General features: G+C 38.2%; 2 protein-coding genes across 2 annotated transcripts; one reads left to right on the top strand and one right to left on the bottom strand.

Annotated features, from left to right (window-relative positions):
* Positions 1 to 347: 347 nt before the first annotated feature.
* Positions 348 to 5,491, bottom strand: zgc:56699 (uncharacterized protein LOC405758 homolog). Its single transcript, XM_046869443.1, has 8 exons — positions 5,473 to 5,491; positions 5,158 to 5,271; positions 3,388 to 3,497; positions 3,143 to 3,269; positions 2,827 to 2,907; positions 2,201 to 2,264; positions 2,029 to 2,099; positions 348 to 706 (listed from the first exon to the last, which is right to left on the bottom strand). Coding segments are annotated over exons 2-8 (537 nt in total). The 5' UTR covers positions 5,240 to 5,271; positions 5,473 to 5,491; the 3' UTR covers positions 348 to 704.
* A 1,478-nt stretch (positions 5,492 to 6,969) lies between these two features.
* On the top strand, positions 6,970 to 17,319 carry letmd1 (LETM1 domain containing 1). Its single transcript, XM_046869440.1, has 9 exons — positions 6,970 to 7,222; positions 7,819 to 7,973; positions 8,058 to 8,173; positions 10,041 to 10,123; positions 11,331 to 11,517; positions 11,607 to 11,708; positions 13,295 to 13,447; positions 14,374 to 14,470; positions 15,554 to 17,319. Exons 1-9 carry the CDS (start codon positions 7,104 to 7,106, stop codon positions 15,628 to 15,630), a joined length of 1,089 nt encoding a protein of 362 aa, XP_046725396.1. The 5' UTR covers positions 6,970 to 7,103; the 3' UTR covers positions 15,631 to 17,319.
* The last annotated feature ends 267 nt before the right edge of the window (positions 17,320 to 17,586 follow it).

Below are 17,586 nucleotides of genomic sequence, written 5' to 3'. Positions count from 1 at the left end.
GGGTAAGAGGTAGATATACATCAAAACTCCCAAGGAATTAACTACACCTTTATGTCCAAATAGCTGAGCACTGCGCTGGGTGAAGACCGGACCTCTTCCTGAAACAATAAAACTAGCACTGTGGGTTTTTTTTGTTTTGTTTTTAAAGCTTGCATGTTATAATTCCCTCCAACAGTCTTCAGCTGATGGTATCCAAGTTTAAAACCTGGTGAACCAGTGTTGATTCTCTCATCTGCATCATTGCTGTGTATGTAATGGACGTGTTCTCACTTTGACATTTGCAGGTAAAATCCTGCCTCTGAAAAAAAACTCCAAAACTCAGAATTAAATACCAATCAAAAAAAGGAGACGTTTTAAATAGTTTTGCATTTATTAATAAGAACAACTGATTACAGTTCCCCCTTCAGATCTTATGTACAGGAGCAAGACATTTGAACAGAAGCCAAATTGGTGTGTTAATTCAAACCCAGGGAACAAGGGTCAGTTTTAAGCAGGTTTAAAAAATAATAATAATTCAAGGAAAAGTAGGAAAAAAAAAAAAAACAACAACAAGCAGACACAAAAACCCCACATAGTCAAATAAAATACAGTTTAAGAAGCGTATAGAAAAGCATGCGGTGCGATTTTAAAAGTTCACTAAAATCGTTCTTCAGTTGCATCAATGCTGGCTGAATACACAGACCAAAACACGAGGAAGGGATTTTTCCTGTAGAAAGGATGAGAAAATATTTACATGAAGTTTCTCTTAAAGCAGGGAGTGAAACATGACTAAAAATGCATCGAGAAAACACTCAATGGCTGCGTGGTGGAATGAGGACTGACGTGGAGCAGAGTTAATGCTACAACCATAAAGTTTAAATCTGTCCTATAAGTGCAAAGTCTTTTATTTCTCTCGTTACCAACCAACATTTATTGTCCTCTTTGCAAAAAAAAAAAAAAAAATTAAAAAAAAAAAGGGTCCAACTACACAAAATCTATTCACAAACAAGATACAACTGGTGCCTAAGCAATACACCACCACGTACATGCAACCAATGATACCAGACAATAAAGATGATTCTGATCACTTAAGGATTCAAAGGGATTTGGTCTAAAATACAAAAATTAAGAATTCAGGAATACCAGACTTAAATTTTAGCCTCAAGTTAGAACCATAAATGTACAGGTCGTCCTCTACTTACATTGGAGATACGAGGGGGTCGTCGTAACTTATCTCGATCCCAAGTCAAAAATATCAAAAATAGTGCTATGACTGTGACGGTCTTTCATGCTGATTTATCATTTTCTCTTTCATTAAACTTACTGTGTTCCTCTTCTTTTTTTCATTACAAGCAGGAGATATGCTATGTTTCTTTTTTTTTTTTTTTTAGGATGCTAGAAAACAGATGAGAATTCTGCACATTTGAGATTAAAACTTTTTATCTGCATTTTGCAAGTCAAAAATGACACAGCAAAAGGGTGTGTGTGTAAGGGATCATTTTTCTTATTATTTAATTAGTAAACTCAAACAATTACTGTAAATTAAGACTCTGTAGTAAAGTTTGTCAGTAACTGTTTCATGGCCTATTTATGATGAAAGGCAGGATATATATTTATTGGGTTCTGTAATCTTAGATTTTTTAAAAATCATACACTTAAAGAAAATAAACAATTAGGTTATAAATCAAAGCAAATTAAATCTTCAGTTAGGGTACCTAACAACTATTTTCTCTAGTTTTTTACTTTAACTTGATTGTAATTTGATGTTATTGATTAAGAACGTGATTTTATTAAATTAGCCATTTTTTGGGGTGATTGAGGACACGCTAAAGTGCGGATTGGCAGAAAAAGTTTGAGAACCACTCTAAAGGTGCCCCCAGCCTTACAGTTAGCCAAGATCATTGCTGCCACCTAGAGCAACTATGGCATAATGACAATCTGCACACTGAAAATGCTTTCGGGGAGGAAAAAAAAAAAAAGCTATTTGGGTTATATGGATTTGGTCAATACAGTAATAAACTGGAGTGAGGATTTGAGATCAGAACTCACAGGACTTCCAGGGGAGAGTTCGAGGTGCACGGACTCCAGGATTCAAGATGTTTGTGGCTCGTGGCTCGGGCCTAAGAACATGCAATTGCAAATCAGACTTGAGTATATATATTTTTTTTAATTATTATAATAATAATAAAAAATAAAGCTTTAATTCCGGTTTCTGACTTACTTATTTACGGACAGTAGATTTTTGGACACGCCCCACACAAATGTAGCAGCATTATCATCAGTCTCTGCAACAACCAAGAGACGGAATCAAAACTACAAAGCAAACCTGCACCCCACTTCACAAAAATACCAATGGATCCATTAAGAAGTTGGACTTTTTCATTATTGTTGTGTTTGTTTGAGCAAAGCCAAACAAAGCCATTTACACAAACTGAGTCATCCAGGAGAGTAACTGCAGAATAAACAAACAAGCCTGAATTTCATCCATCTTGCAAAATTTTAGTTTTATTTTTTAACTACACTGACAAAACGTTCTACTAGAGGTCACAGCACTGACAGTTGATTGCTGGAACTATCGGGTATAAGCAAAAATCCATAACTGATAGTTTTTCCGGCATCCGGTAAGCAGTCATTACAAGAGCGGCCTCCAGAGGCGAATCAGTGACACCACATTCAGTTTTTACATGTGCTATATAATATTTTTAATTCTTAAAATAAATATTTAATTAATATACACAACCTAAAGCAATGTGCTCATAAAGCCGATGTAATCTTTGCTTATGCTGAACCTATTAATACAGAACATTTACAGACACTAATGCAAGCAATAGTCAATCTTGTACTGACCCGTTTCCCAGTCCTCCTCACAATCAGGGGCTGTCCACTTCATAGGCACATGAAACTTTGGGTCCATCTTTGTGATCCCCTCTACACAGAGATAGATTTACAGCTAATAAGGCAATGTGGGCTTAAAGACAAAAAAGTTCAAGTTAACTGTGCTTTTAAAAGCACTTTTTAAAAAAAAGCAACAAATGGCACATCAGCTTTGGTCAGATTTATTTTTCTAATGAGAGAGAGAGAGAGAGAGAGAGAGAGAGAGAGAGAGAGAGAGAGAGAGAGAGAGAGAGAGAGAGAGAGAACACATTACTATCGAAGTCCTTACCACTATCAGGAGTAAGCGGTTGCTTATTCACACAGTGCGCAATATGATTTGCCAGTTCATCCCTGGGAACCATGTGCTTGGCATTGAAGGGGCACGTCTTAAGACTGCGTGCTAGTTCGGGGTGATTCTGAACAGGAGAAAGTAATGTAATAAAAAATTTAATAAAAAAAAGAAAGAAATAAAAATAAATAAAAAAACCCACACAAATTCACCACTGAAATATAAAAAAAAAAACAAGCACCAACCTTGGCACACTTGACAATATGAAAGGGGAAGCGACACGCCCGAATCTGATGGTTCTTATCATAAGGGCACTGAATTATTGCATTTGGATCGGCATCATCGACCGGTTTTCCTGTAAAAGTATGACATACGATGAATGCGCTAAATAAAAAAAATTAAAAAATTAATAAATACAAGAACACCATTTATATTTAGTATAAACAGCTTTGTCATCAAGAAACTGTAAATCACAACCCCTAACTGTTACAAGTTCTCCAGCACTGGAGACTCCTTCCATAAACACCAAATGTCTCCTTAAACAAAAAGGTTCACTTTAATGTTTTGATTTGCTAAACAATCTATTATTAAGCCCATTAAGTCGATCAATAGCTTATGTGGACCCTGTGATTAAGTTGCGTGCTATTAGTCACACTAATGCATAAGAACTAGACACACGTCTTTAACATTAAAGCCAGAACTACAGTCTGAGCAGTGCTGGTGCACAAAAATACAATGACCTGCTAAGCAATCACAATTGAGAACTGCTATAATAGCCTTCAGCTCATTGCATTTTTCCTATTTTTTTTTATTTATTTTTTTTTCCCCCCCCCATACAGGTTAGACAAAGCCTTGGGGCTTGTGGTGGGTTTGGTTTTTTGGTTACAGTATATTTAATTTTCAAGAACAGCAAAGCAGTATGGAAAGAACTATCAGTCTAATATATGAATGGCTGAATTAAATACAGAAAATCATATGTACTGAGAGAGTACATGGAACATAGTGCTTTGTGTTACATGTCTAGCTCTCTAACTCTCTCTATACCCATCACTCTCTCGCTGTTTGCCTCTCTACAGCTGTGGCCAAATGTTTTGAGGATGGATGGATCGATAGATAGACCTTTATTGTCATTGCATAGTACAGGTACACAGCAACAAAATGCAGTTTAGCATCTACCAGAAGTGCAAATAGTAGCAATCGTGCAGTTAATTATGTAAGTATATGTACAGCATGTAATATTCATACACACACACACACACACACAGAGGTTATATACAGTGTTTATACAGTGATCTAACGGTGTAGTGTAAAGTTCAGTATCGTGATGGTAGACGGAAAAAAGCCGGCCCTGAACCTGCTGGTTCTGGTGCATATTGTCCTGTATCTCCAGACACAAAATATTAATATCTGCCGCATCAGCATTTTCAGATCTTTTCGCCAGATGTCACGAAGGTACACCAAAGCACAATTACCAACATTTTATAAGAGTCAAAGGATTTAATTCACAACTGCAAATTTATGTAAAATGTTCCGACCCTTTTTTTTTTTTTTTTTTTTTTAAGAATTCACCCTGGTATGCGGTCAGTCAACTTCTGGGACACATCCTGACTGATTGGAGTTGGTCAGAACTTGTTGGTTTTTGGTTTTTAACTTTGATCACCTGCCACATTGTATATCTTTCACATTAGATCTTAAGTAGAACTCTGTGTGTGTCTCTCTGTGTGTCTCTCTGTGTGTCTCTCTGTGTGTCTCTCTGTGTGTCTGTACAGTGTGATCAGGAATTTCTTCATATTTTACAAGAACAAGTTGGAATGTAATCAGAACAGTTTTTTACGACTTAATGCAAGGGGAAACACGGGTTTAATCAGTTCTTAGACCGGAAGTTGATCGCGGGGTGTAAATTTGAACCCGGCGGTCAAACCAATACAGAAGTCACAGGACAAACCTGGCAAACTGCAGTACAATGGCACAGTACAAATCATTACAAAAGTTAAGAGATCTGATAGAGTTCTCACCTTCATCCTCCTCCTGGAACCCCTGAGCGTTTCCTGTGAACCTTGAAGGACCAACACTGGATCCATACCTGAAGGTGGACATTGTCTTCCCCTGGAGTTCACGGCGTGGATGATCTTTTGAAGAAGTTTACGATTTATAAATTAATTACATAATTAGATCATAGTTATAGAAGATAATAATAAATATAAGAATAATATCAGAAAAAAAGAACGGCGTACTTTTACATCAAGGAAAAAACCCATACACCAGCAAGAGTTTTGTTTAAGTTACAGTATTAATAAGATCCCGAGAAAGCAATCACTCCATAAACTCACCTTTCCCTTCCTCGTTTATGAATAAAAACACAATCAAACTGTAACGGGTTCAACCAGGCCTTATAAATCAACTCCTGAGTCACGTGGGAAGTTGTTTAAGCCACGCCCACACGAACCTACCTCTATCCCAGCTTCACCATCCTGGTCCTGGAGAACATCCTACATTAGGTAGATGAGATTTTTTATTTTTTTTTTAAAGCTTGTCCTGCTTCCAAAACATGGTTCTTATTCAATTTAATCTACATTTCTTTCTTAAAAAGAAAATACAGAAATAATAATAATACTATTTTTTTTCCATTGTCCAACATCCTACATTACACACGAAGGTAAAAAAATGTCGACTACGCTAAAATTACAAGTTAGATGGAGTCTTCTTTGAAGTTACAAGTAGGATGGGGTCTTAATTACAAGTTACAAGTTGCATGGAGTCTTCATTACAAGTTAAAAGTAAGATGGAGTCTGAATTACAAGTTACAAGTAAGATGGAGTATTCATTACAAGTTACACGTAAGATGGAGTCTTCATTACGAGTTACAAGTAGAATGGAGTCTTCATTACGAGTTACAAGTAGAATGGAGTCTTCATTACGAGTTACATGTTAGATGGAGTCTAAATTACAAGTTACAAGTTAGATGGAGTCTGAATTACAAGTTACAAGTAAGATGGAGTATTCATTACAAGTTACACGTAAGATGGAGTCTTCATTACGAGTTACAAGTAGAATGGAGTCTTCATTACGAGTTACAAGTTAGATGGAGTCTTCATTACGAGTTACAAGTAGAATGGAGTCTTCATTACGAGTTACAAGTTAGATGGAGTCTGAATTACAAGTTACACGTAAGATGGAGTCTTCATTACGAGTTACAAGTAGAATGGAGTCTTCATTACGAGTTACAAGTTAGATGGAGTCTTCATTACGAGTTACAAGTAGAATGGAGTCTTCATTACGAGTTACAAGTTAGATGGAGTCTGAATTACAAGTTACACGTAAGATGGAGTCTTCATTACGAGTTACAAGTAGAATGGAGTCTTCATTACGAGTTACAAGTTAGATGGAGTCTGAAATACAAGTTACAAGTAAGATAGAGTATTTAATACAAGTTACACGTAAGTCTTGCCCGTCTCCATCTTGTAGCAGGGTCTCCACCACTGATCTTTCTTGTAATTTTAATGTACTCTAAATTGCTCATTCATGCAATTTGATTGACTCAGAAAATGACTGACTTTTGATTGTATTACATATGGTGCACTATTATACACAAAAATATTTTTTTAACCAAATATATAATTTTATCAAATATAATTAAACTAAATTGAATAAATCAATATAACACATTAAAAACCACTTGTTTTTATGTCATGAATAACTCTGTACCTTGTAAAGTAATTTCCTCTATATAAATTAAGCATTGCTCTGAATCGAAATAACGTTTATTATATTATTTATATTTGATTTATTATATTATTATTGGAGGAAGTTAAGGGGGCATGGGTATGCCTAATATAAGAGCACGTTGGCCACGCCACGCCTCTAGACCACGCCACGCCTCTAGGCTACGCCCCGCATCTAGGTCACGCCCCGCCTTCTAGGCCACGCCCCCTCTGAGTTGACAGCTGGGTTTCCTTTCAAAATGGCGGCGTCCTATGTGCGGATGTGCTGCGGTGCTTCGAGGACTTTTCTATGCGGGATTCGGTACACGGGGGTCACCGCAGGATTGTGCAGGACTAAAATATCTTCCACGCAACTCAGGTGACACATTTTTAATTGATCAATAGTCACTTTCATGCTGTCGAAGCTGTAAAAGTCATGTTGCATGTTTATTAACTATTCCCAGGCCAGGGACTGACAGGTATCCAGGTGACAGAGGCATGAAAAATGTTATTTTACATACATGTTATATTTCTATGCCACGATTATTGTCTTTAAGGCATTTTGCTGCAATGCCCATGCAAAACCATTCATTCAGATGTTTGAGGTCTTTAAGAGGATTTTTGGATCTTAGTTTGGAGTTCATCTAGGGCTGCCTTTAGAGTTTCATCTCCAGATTTAGACAAATAGGACCATGAACAGTTTTGTCATAGTCATAACATCATTTGTCTTCAATAAATGTTTTCTCATTCATAACTCACATAATCTTTTGGATTATGTGACTTAAAGATCCATTTCAGGGCATGGGATGCATGCGTAGAACCCAAAAGAAACCCATGAGAAAGCTTCAGCAGGCACCCCATGTAGAAACTAACTCCGGATCGATCCAGGGATTCTGAAGCTGTCAGGAGACGACGCTAATTCTTTAACATCATAAACTGTCATGTTAGTCAACTGTCTCATCTCCATTTCTACAGATTATGTCCAATAAGGCAGTATTCATCTTCTCAAGCGAGGTACGGCCTCGGCCAAAGCGTCGCTTCAGGATTGAAATGGGCAAATGAAAAGTACAAGAGGTTCCTTCAGAGACGCTTCCCTCGGTTTTACGTCCTCTATTCCACATTCATACGAGGTGAGGTTCGAATAATTTCTGGTTTGTATAATATAATATTCATTCAGTAGCATCGGTTCTGATTTTCTGTCTATTTCCTGGAAGGGTTTCGACTCTTATTTGAGGATGCCCTAGAAGTGCATAGGATTAGAATTCGGATGATCAAGAACAACATCGATCCCAAGAAGTTGCCCTACCGTGAAATGGAGAAGCTCAGACAGGTGAGATCATTCGAACCTTTGTTTATATCAGTGGTTAGAGCCAACCAGGTCTTCTCTGCTGGAGTAAACCCTATCAAAACTACTGACTTCATATATTTCTGTCCATGAATATTTTAAATTATTCCCAATACTCTTTATTTCGCAGTGCTCATTTACGTTAGAGTTTCTGTCCAATCAGATTTCAGCCATCACATCACATGCTCCCAGGGTCAAAGAAATCTGCTGTGAGGCTTAGAATACTTTTGCATTTTCTTTTCTGGAGAATGCAAAAAAAAAATTGCCTTCATTTGAAATCCCAGCTGATAGATGGTGTCATAATGATGTCGAGAAACAATGAAATTGTTTTATACACAATTCTAACTAAAATGTTCCTAGAAACCACAAGGCTTGAGATAGTCAAATTATGTTAGTTGTAAAAGCCTCTGGGTCAACTAATATTTGCATTCTGTCAGCAGTTTGCACTTCCAGCTAATAGTGTTCTCAGGTTCAAACATCACGATTACAGGGTCTGTTCAAAAGGACATGTTACGTTACAGTTCATTTTATTCGAACAGAATGGTGTTTGAAAGTTTTGCATTCAGTACATGAGGATGAACGCTAGAGGGCGATAGTGACGATAAATCAATTTTTTTACTTTGCTGTAATTGAAGTGCATATAAAATTAAAACCCGCATAAATATATTTTCTAATATTCAAATCCACCATAGAAAAGATAGATTGTTTCTTGGTTTAGCAAGCGGACAAAAGACAAGGTAGATTATTCAGTATTAGTTAATTTAATAAAATTTCATTTAATATAATTTAAGTTCAATTTGAGTAAAAGACAGGAGGTGGAGCTGGAGGTAGCAGAGCTGAAGATGTTGATGTTTTCGTTGGGAGTGACGACGATGGACAGGATTAGAAATGAGTTTATTTGAGGGACAGCGCATGTAGGACGTTTTGGAGACAAGGGGAGGGAGGTGAGATTGAGATGTTTCGGACATGTTCAGAGGAGGGACATGGGGTATATCAGTAGGAGAATGCTGAGGATGGAGCCACCAGGAAGCAGATAAAGAGGAAGACCAAGGAGGAGGTTTATGGATGTGGTGAGGGAAGACATGCAGGTAGTTGGTTTGAAAGAGGCAGATGTAGAGGACAGGGGGTATGGAGACGGATGATCCGCCGTGGCGCCCCCTAATGGGAGAAACCAAAAGAAAAATAAGTTAATTTATAGAAATATCATAAACAATCACTGGCCAGTTTTCTTGTAATTTTGACATAACAAACATCGTTTTCTTGTGATTTTCGGGTGTGTTCGGAATAAGAACGTGTTCCAGAGGCAGCATCATGGATGATTGCATTCGCTTTTACTTCGATCAGGGACTCACGGAAACTGAAAGAGCTCTGTGTCTGTGCCGCAAACCATTCAAACAGCATCTTTCATGCAGACGTCCCGGTCCCTCGAATTGACTGGCAATGAAATTCAGAGTCTCTATATCATCTTCACCGTTAAAGTTGCAGACCTGACCGCCTCCTTCTCAAGTGTCAGATTTGAGTCCCTGATGCATCTGGAACGTACTCTTATAAAGACGTGATCATGAGAAAAGAAGAGAGAAAGAAAACGATAATGCATAGCCTGTTACTTTTCATAAGAACATCTGCATATGAAGTTTGGACCAACCAGATGTCGCCATTCAAGTCAAAAGTTCAGCTTGAATTTAACATGGTATAATAGAACCTTGAGTGAATACAACACATAAAAAAATTCTTAGTATTTATTTCTCTCAGGAAAATTCATTAGTCTTCACTTGTGACTGAAATTGAGGCGGCATTCGATGAAGATTCTTTGCGTTAATATGTGACCTAAATACTACGTTTCTTCTGACAGTTTCACAGAGACATGATCAAAGCCGTCCCTCTGGTGATCATCTCCATTCCTCCTTTTGCCAACTACCTGGTGTTCGTTTTAATGTGAGTACTGAATAAAATTTATGCCCCACTGTCATTATTAATCAGTTATTTTATTATTTTAAACCAAAGGAACTTTGAACTTTCTCAAATCCTTTTTTAAAAAAAAATATATTTTTGTATGGCAGCATATTACACGCGATCCAATTGACAGTTAAGAAAATCCTAATTCGTATTTGCGCATTTTATATTTCTACACTATGTTGACAAAAGTATTGGGACACCTGCCCTTTCCTGCTATTTGTGGTTCTTTTTCAAACTGTTACCACAAATCTGGAGGCGCTTAATTGTGTCTTTAGATGCGCCACAATAACATTTTGCATTCACTTGAAACTTGGAAACCCAAAACCTGCTCCAGCATGGCGATGCCCCTGTGCACAAAGTGAGCTCCTTGAAGATCTGGTTTACATGCTTTGGAGAGGAAGATCTTGCTGCTATAGAGCTCTGATCTCATCCCTACTGGACACCTTTGGGATGAATGTGAACGCTGACTGCACCCCAGGTCTCCTCACCTACATCAGTACCTGCCTTTCATAACACCCTTGTGGCTGATGAACACAAATATCCATAAGCACACCCCAAAATCTGGAGGAACATCTTCCCAGAAGAGTGGAGGGAATTATAAGAGTAAATTGCGACTAAATGTGGAATGCGATGCTCAAAAATCACATACCGTACTTATGACCAGGTGACCCAATACTTTTGGCAATATCGTGTATATATTTCCAGAATCCTATTTTTCCCAGTGTTTTGTTCCTCTGATACTACAGCAGATCTGGTATTTTGATACTCCAGTGTATCTTTTGCGGTGGTATCAAAAAGTTTCGAGACTTGCTTTGTTTACAAGAAAGTACTATATATATTTTACACACTCACCTTCAAAATACACCCTTGCACAGCAATACAGCGCCCCCAGCGTTGAGATTAGTGTTCGCCACGGTGTCAAGACGGCGACCTTCGAGTTGGATCTTCATCTTGGTAATGCACGTGTTCAGAATAACACCATTTGCACTGATCCAGATGTACACAGGATGGGGTCTATGGCACATTGACTTATAAAGGTCGGTGCTCCTTGTGACTGTGCATGCAGCCTTGTGCTCGCATGTCACAAAACTAGTCTCGAAGCTTTTTGATACTCTTCTCGTTATTGCGTAATAACCATCTGCTCTCATGCCACACATCTCATCCCCGCCTCCTACTACTACCCCAGGTACCTCTATCCCCGCCAGCTTCTGATCCGTCAATTCTGGACACCGCAGCAGCTCTTGGAGTTTCAGGGAGTGTATCACGCTCAGAGAGCGCAGCATCACCTGCCACTGCTCAGCGGGTTAAAAACCACAGCGTCGCACATCACACATGAGCAACTGAAGAGCCGACTGACGGAGCTGTGCAGGAAAGTGAGTCCCTCTGCACAGCATATTTAATCACATTCAGACTTTCTGATGTAATAAGTAATGTAATCATATTAAGTAATCATATTTTCCAGGTCCAGAGTGGCGCTCAGCCGGCTGTATCTGATCTCCATGCAGTGAGAGCTTTATTCTCAGGGCCTCCACTGGGTATCAGAAGGCTGAGTGCAGATCAGATGGTTAGTTCTTTAAAGCAAAACTAACAGCCAGAAGTTTTTTTAAAAATTGCTTGAGCAATTATAAATGTAAGATATTGTTTGATGTGTGTGTTTGATGTTTGGCTTGTCGAGACGTGGCCCTGCCTACGCAGGAGTCTTAAAGAATGGAGATCAGTATGGGGTAGGGGAATGTCAGTTGTTAATAATTTAAAAACTACAGTACATAATTACATAAAAAATGTGGCCGCGTGGTTCGCAAGTGGAGGGCGGAGCATACGCTACTACGTTAAGTCGAACCATCGTAACTCTGGGACCATCTGTACTTGTATTAAAATACATATTCCTAAAAAGACCTTAAAAGAAACAAATCTCATAGTCCTCATCTTCTGTCATCTGGTCAATGACTGCACTCTGTATATCAATCAAATTTAATTTACATTTATTACATTTATTACATTTGGCTAGCGCCCTTATCCAGAGCGACTTACAACTAAGCTAAATCAATCGGCGTAGAAGAAAACGGTCTAGAATGTTGACCATACGTCGTCCGACATGGTCTCCTCAACATACATAAGTGGAGTTACCTGTCTTTAGCTTTCTGTGTGTGTCTGATAATAGATAAGACAGAAAATATTTTTGTATGCTGTAGAAAGCAAAGGCTTGGAGCGTCTTTTTGCTCAATAAGCCATTTAATATAATATACAGTTAATACACAGTATTTAAGCAGGCAGCAATTAACATTACTGCTAATGGTCCATATTCACATGACGACTTCTAATGAATTAGTTGAGAAACGTTTTAGCCAGTTAGACGTGCATGATGTGCATGTATCATGTCATGTCATGGTTATGGAAGAGAACAAAAGGCTGTGCAAGTCATGAACATGGTTTCTGGCTAAACTGAATCATTGCTCGTAACAGTTTCGGATAAAGAACAAACGTCTTTTTTACATGAGAGCATTGCATGACTTCATTCGATCGGTTCAAAATTTTTTGTGCTCATAGCAATCATTTGATTGTGTGTATGTATGTGTGTGTATGTGTATGTGTATGTATATGTGTGTATATATATATATATATATATATATATATTGAGAGACACTATATGGAAGGTTTGTGGACTGACCATAAGATTGGTATGTGCTTTTTGAACATCTCATTCCACTGTTAGTCCCCATTTGCTGTTAGAATAACCTCCACTCTTCTGAGATGTTCCATTACTTTTTTGAAGATTTATACTCATTCAGCCACAGAGGCTTCAGTAAGTCAGGTACTAATGTAATGTCAGATCTCTATAGCAGGTCACTCAAGATCTTTCACTCCAACCCTTGTATAGCGTGTCTTCATGGACGTCGTTTTGTGATGTGTGTTTTGTCATTCAGGTCTTCTAGTTCAAAGGAAATAGTAATGCTAAAACTTCATACAAGTGTGTGGCTCTGACTTTGTGGTCACAGATTGAACAGAAGGCACATATGGCTGGAAACATGTTAATACTTTTGTCCGTGTATATATTTTAATATAGCAATGCTGAGATCACTGCTTGAATCACTATCAAAGTTCGTCCTTCTCGTCTGAGCTGATCACATGCTTGTGAATCGCTTCTTTCAGAGGCACCTTTGCCCGTTGCTCTTCCTAACACCCCGCCTCCCGGCTTTCTGGATTGGCCAGCGCTTGAATAGTCACGCCCTCGAGTTAATGCACCTGGACCGTGCCATCATCAACATGGGCCTCCACCAGCTCGATGACACAGAGCTCAAAGAGGTGTGACTCGATTACATATCCATCATAAACTCCTCACTCTCACTCGCCACAACACCTTTTGCGAGTTGTTTAAAAGATTAATGTTACTCTTAGCGCACTGATCTATTAATAGAATGATATTAGAGTCTTTTCATGTAAACTGATTTGATTAACTAATTAGCTCAGCAATTAAGCAGTTAATTAAGTAATTTTTGTCCTGTGACAAAAATGATAAGAGGAACATTACAGCCATAATAAATCATAGTATTTTGGATATTTAAGTACATTTAAAGACAAATACTTTTGTTCTTTTACTCAAGTGAAAGTTTAAAGGGACACTTTTACTGGAGTAACATTTATTTTACTGGAGTTTCTCTCTATAACTTCCATCACTCGTCCATCGCTGATAAAACTCGGCTCTGACGTGATTCCAATGGCAGGACTATAGAAATCGGCTTGTTCTGATACGTCTTTGATTCTACATGAATCTTCTATTTTGAATATGAGCTAACATTTTAAGTCGGATGTTCAGTTCAGTATCAGTTCGATTAATGTAAAATTGATTTATTTGTTCATTTATTTACCATAGAGAGAGGAAATAGAGTCTGGTGTGATAAACAACTCTGTCTAGCTGCTATACTGTTAGTCAGAAATTGTTTCATGGGCATTCTGCACAAGAGCTGCGACTCCAAACAGCAAAAAAACGTATCATATTGATAATAAATTTGTATAAACCGACATTTCGTGAGGGGAATTAAAGACGTTACGACGTGCTGGAAAATGTTGAACTCTGCTCCACGCACATCAATCCCCCCCTAACCACCCCTGATTTCTTTCCAGTAACAGCACACCCCCAAGTGTTTATTCCTGACTGAACGCACCGCTTTTTTAAGTGTTAGACGTGGGTGAGCTTCACAGTAGTGCGATCATGTGGTGTTTGTTTGCAGGCGTGTTACATGAGAGGGCTCAACGTGGAGCTTCTGAGTCCCGCACAGAGCCGAGACTGGCTGTCAGAGTGGCTTCAGTTCTCGGTGCATCTTAAAGGTTAGATGACTTTTTAAATGTATTTATTTATTTAATAACCTGAAGGTTCTCAAATATTGTGCACTGTATAAAATGTTGAAAAGTTTTATGTTTAAAACCGTTCTTTCTTTGCTTATTTTTGTTTGCTCTTGCGCAGTAAAATTGGCAAAAAGCCAGTCCACTGAAGAGGAAACAAATCAGGATGTGGAGCAGGTGCACTCGCTTTTGTTTGCTCTCGCCGTGCAGCGCCATGCAGATGCGTTTTACATCAGAGCGAGGGGGAAAAAACGTTCAGTAATAACGAATGCGCAGGGTAAAGCCCACCATACGCCATTATTAAGACCAGTTTAGTTTAAGCCCAGCAGTGGCTCTTTGGTGGTGTTGAGGAATTAAACTCATATCCTTTTTGTGTTTGGAAGTCCTTAACCACCCCTTCTAGCCACCACCTTCTTATTATTTCTATATTTTATCATTTTATCATATAGCCTTTATTTGTCACATATACATTAAAGCACAGTGAAATTTGTTCTTTGCTCAGAAGCTGGAGTCAGAGCACAGAGTCAGCCATGATATGGTGCCCCTGGAGCACAGAGGGTTGAGGGCCTTGCTCAAGGTCTCAGCTTGCCAATACCAGGGCTTGAACCCCTGACCTTCCGATCAGTAACCCAGAGCCTTAACCACTGAGCTCCCACTCCTCAGGGTTTATCAACACTGTTGTCACTGTTGGTTGAGGTTTTCTCCGCCATGAAGGTTGTGTGGTAAACCTTTTATTTTTTTGCCACTCGATTACTTCCCCGTATGCAGAAATGTCACGACTTCGTGAATATACATAAACTGATTAAAACGGAAAATGAACCATCTAGTAAAGTAAAGGATTTTATCCCGGGTTGAGACGAGGAAGGCTTTCAGGAACCTTTTCTTTTTTTCTTTTTCTGAAATTTCTTTTCACAGGAAGTGAAAGACGCCTGATGATCCACGTGGTCATGAGACATTTTACATATTGCATTGCATTTCTGACCTCATTCTTACCTCCCATTGGTAAACTGCATGATTGTTGACTTCTCCCTAACATACCCTGTTCCTTCCTCATTTTCCTCTTCACAGAATCCGAGACCTCGCTGTATTTGCATGGCATGATGCTCCTGACAATGAACTACCCACAAAACCCACCACGCAGCTGACCCCAATCCCTGGGGTTCTCAGCCTCGGTGACCAGCAGTAAAGTATACAGAAACTCTGATGGAGAAGGAAGACTGATTGAGTCAGCGAGTACCGTTATCAGCGATGTGCCAAGGCCAGCTTCAGGATCAAACTTGCTTCCCAATTACAGTGTTGAGTGAATATGAAAGGGAATGATGGCAATCTTTTACTTATCTTTAGACTTTTGTTTACATGAGCGAAGTGATTAGAGGTCGGCAGGGAATCGCGATGAAAGCGGTAGGGTAGAAACAACAGCTAGCGGAAGTCGGGCTTTTCAGACTTCTGTAAATGGGGGAATTGAATCACATGCCACATTTACGTACACACAAACACAGAATGTACCTCAGAAACACAAATATTTTCAGCCATTAATGAGCATGAATATGTGTATAGAAAAAACCCATCTGTTTACATGGACTGGTGTGGTTTTTGTACCACAAATTAGTGTTTCTTTCCAATTCAGCATGTTCTTTGCTGCTTTTTTTTTGTTTTCCCCTCTGCATACACTTTCTCCCATGCACACAATCCATCTGTACTCTGGAGCCTGACTGATTTCATCATTAGAATCATGAGGACCTTTTAAGGGTTGCCAGGTCCTCAAAACAAGAAGCCAAAAGCATAAAGATAAAATAAAACAATATATGCAACTTCATTTATAATTGAAATGAACATGAAGCAACACCATAAAATACTTTTGTGGTGTAGTGTTTAATTTTCTTATATATCAGTATAATTATACACCACAATGTATTTATAAGTCATTTATTATTTGTACTTCATATTAATTGACATTGATATACTAATTTAATCATATGCAGTGCACTGCTGAATAAAACCTGTGGAATATGAGTTCGTTTAGATTATATTAGATTTTTTATTAGTGCTTTCACAAAGTTACTTGCTACAAAAATAATAATGTATTTATTGTGTGCTCAGATTATTATAATTTTTTTATTTAAAAAGCTAAATACGGCTTCATTGATCATTCACCTTCACTGTGCACACTATCCTTTTAAATCAATTCCAGATTAGACTTGTCTCGGCTGTTTATCTATGAGCTTTGTACGTTTTTTATTTTTTCGATGAACGTTGCACTTTTTTTTGTTTTTCTTTAAACCTAACATAGATTAGATGGAGAATGTTTGAGCCTAGAAGTATTCAGATCATGACACAAGCTTTCAATCGGATTGAAACTTCCAAAAGAAAAAAAAAACGTTTTATTTAATTTATTTTTATTTGTATAGCGCTTTAAACAACGAACATTGTCTGAAAGCAGCTTTACAGAGATAAAACGTTATGAAGTTGTATAAAAGAGTTTATAAGTTTTAATGCCTACAAATTTGTTCCTTATAATTGTACGTTTATCCCTAATGAGCGAGCCGGTGGCTACTGTGGCAATGGAAAAAACACTGAAACGGCAACAGTAGGAAACCTTGAGGAGAACCAGATTCAAAGAGGAACCTCATCTTATTGGCACCTGATGTCCAGTAATTATAGTTCCATCATTTTTGAGGTGTGCTGTTCAATGAACTATTTTGTTAAGCTATTTTATTGTGTACATTGCCACCAGTTTTACAGTGGATATCAGACAGCGTTTCTGTCAGACAATTTTGACTGGCTGTTTACACTCCTGGGCAAAAGAACAATAAAATATAAAGCTTTACAACAAATCATTGGTTGGAGAAGAATGAAAAAATCTACTCCTGAAACCCTCCTGTGCCACTATTTCCTCATCTACTCCTTCACTTTGTAACTGCATGAGGAGAAGCTAAGAACAGAGAAACTCACTTCTACAGTCTTCTTGCAAAATTCCACACACGGCTACGTTCGAAAATACTTTCAACACCTCTTCATCTTTCTATAAAAAGCAGGCTTCGGGTTTGCCCACAAAGGCTACACAATGTCAAATTGAAACCCCATAACATACTAACATGCTT

The sequence above is a fragment of the Silurus meridionalis genome, chromosome 16 (genome assembly GCF_014805685.1).
Source record: "Silurus meridionalis isolate SWU-2019-XX chromosome 16, ASM1480568v1, whole genome shotgun sequence".
In the NCBI taxonomy this organism is placed as follows: domain Eukaryota; kingdom Metazoa; phylum Chordata; class Actinopteri; order Siluriformes; family Siluridae; genus Silurus; species Silurus meridionalis.
This window is presented reverse-complemented; position numbering and strand designations above follow the sequence as displayed.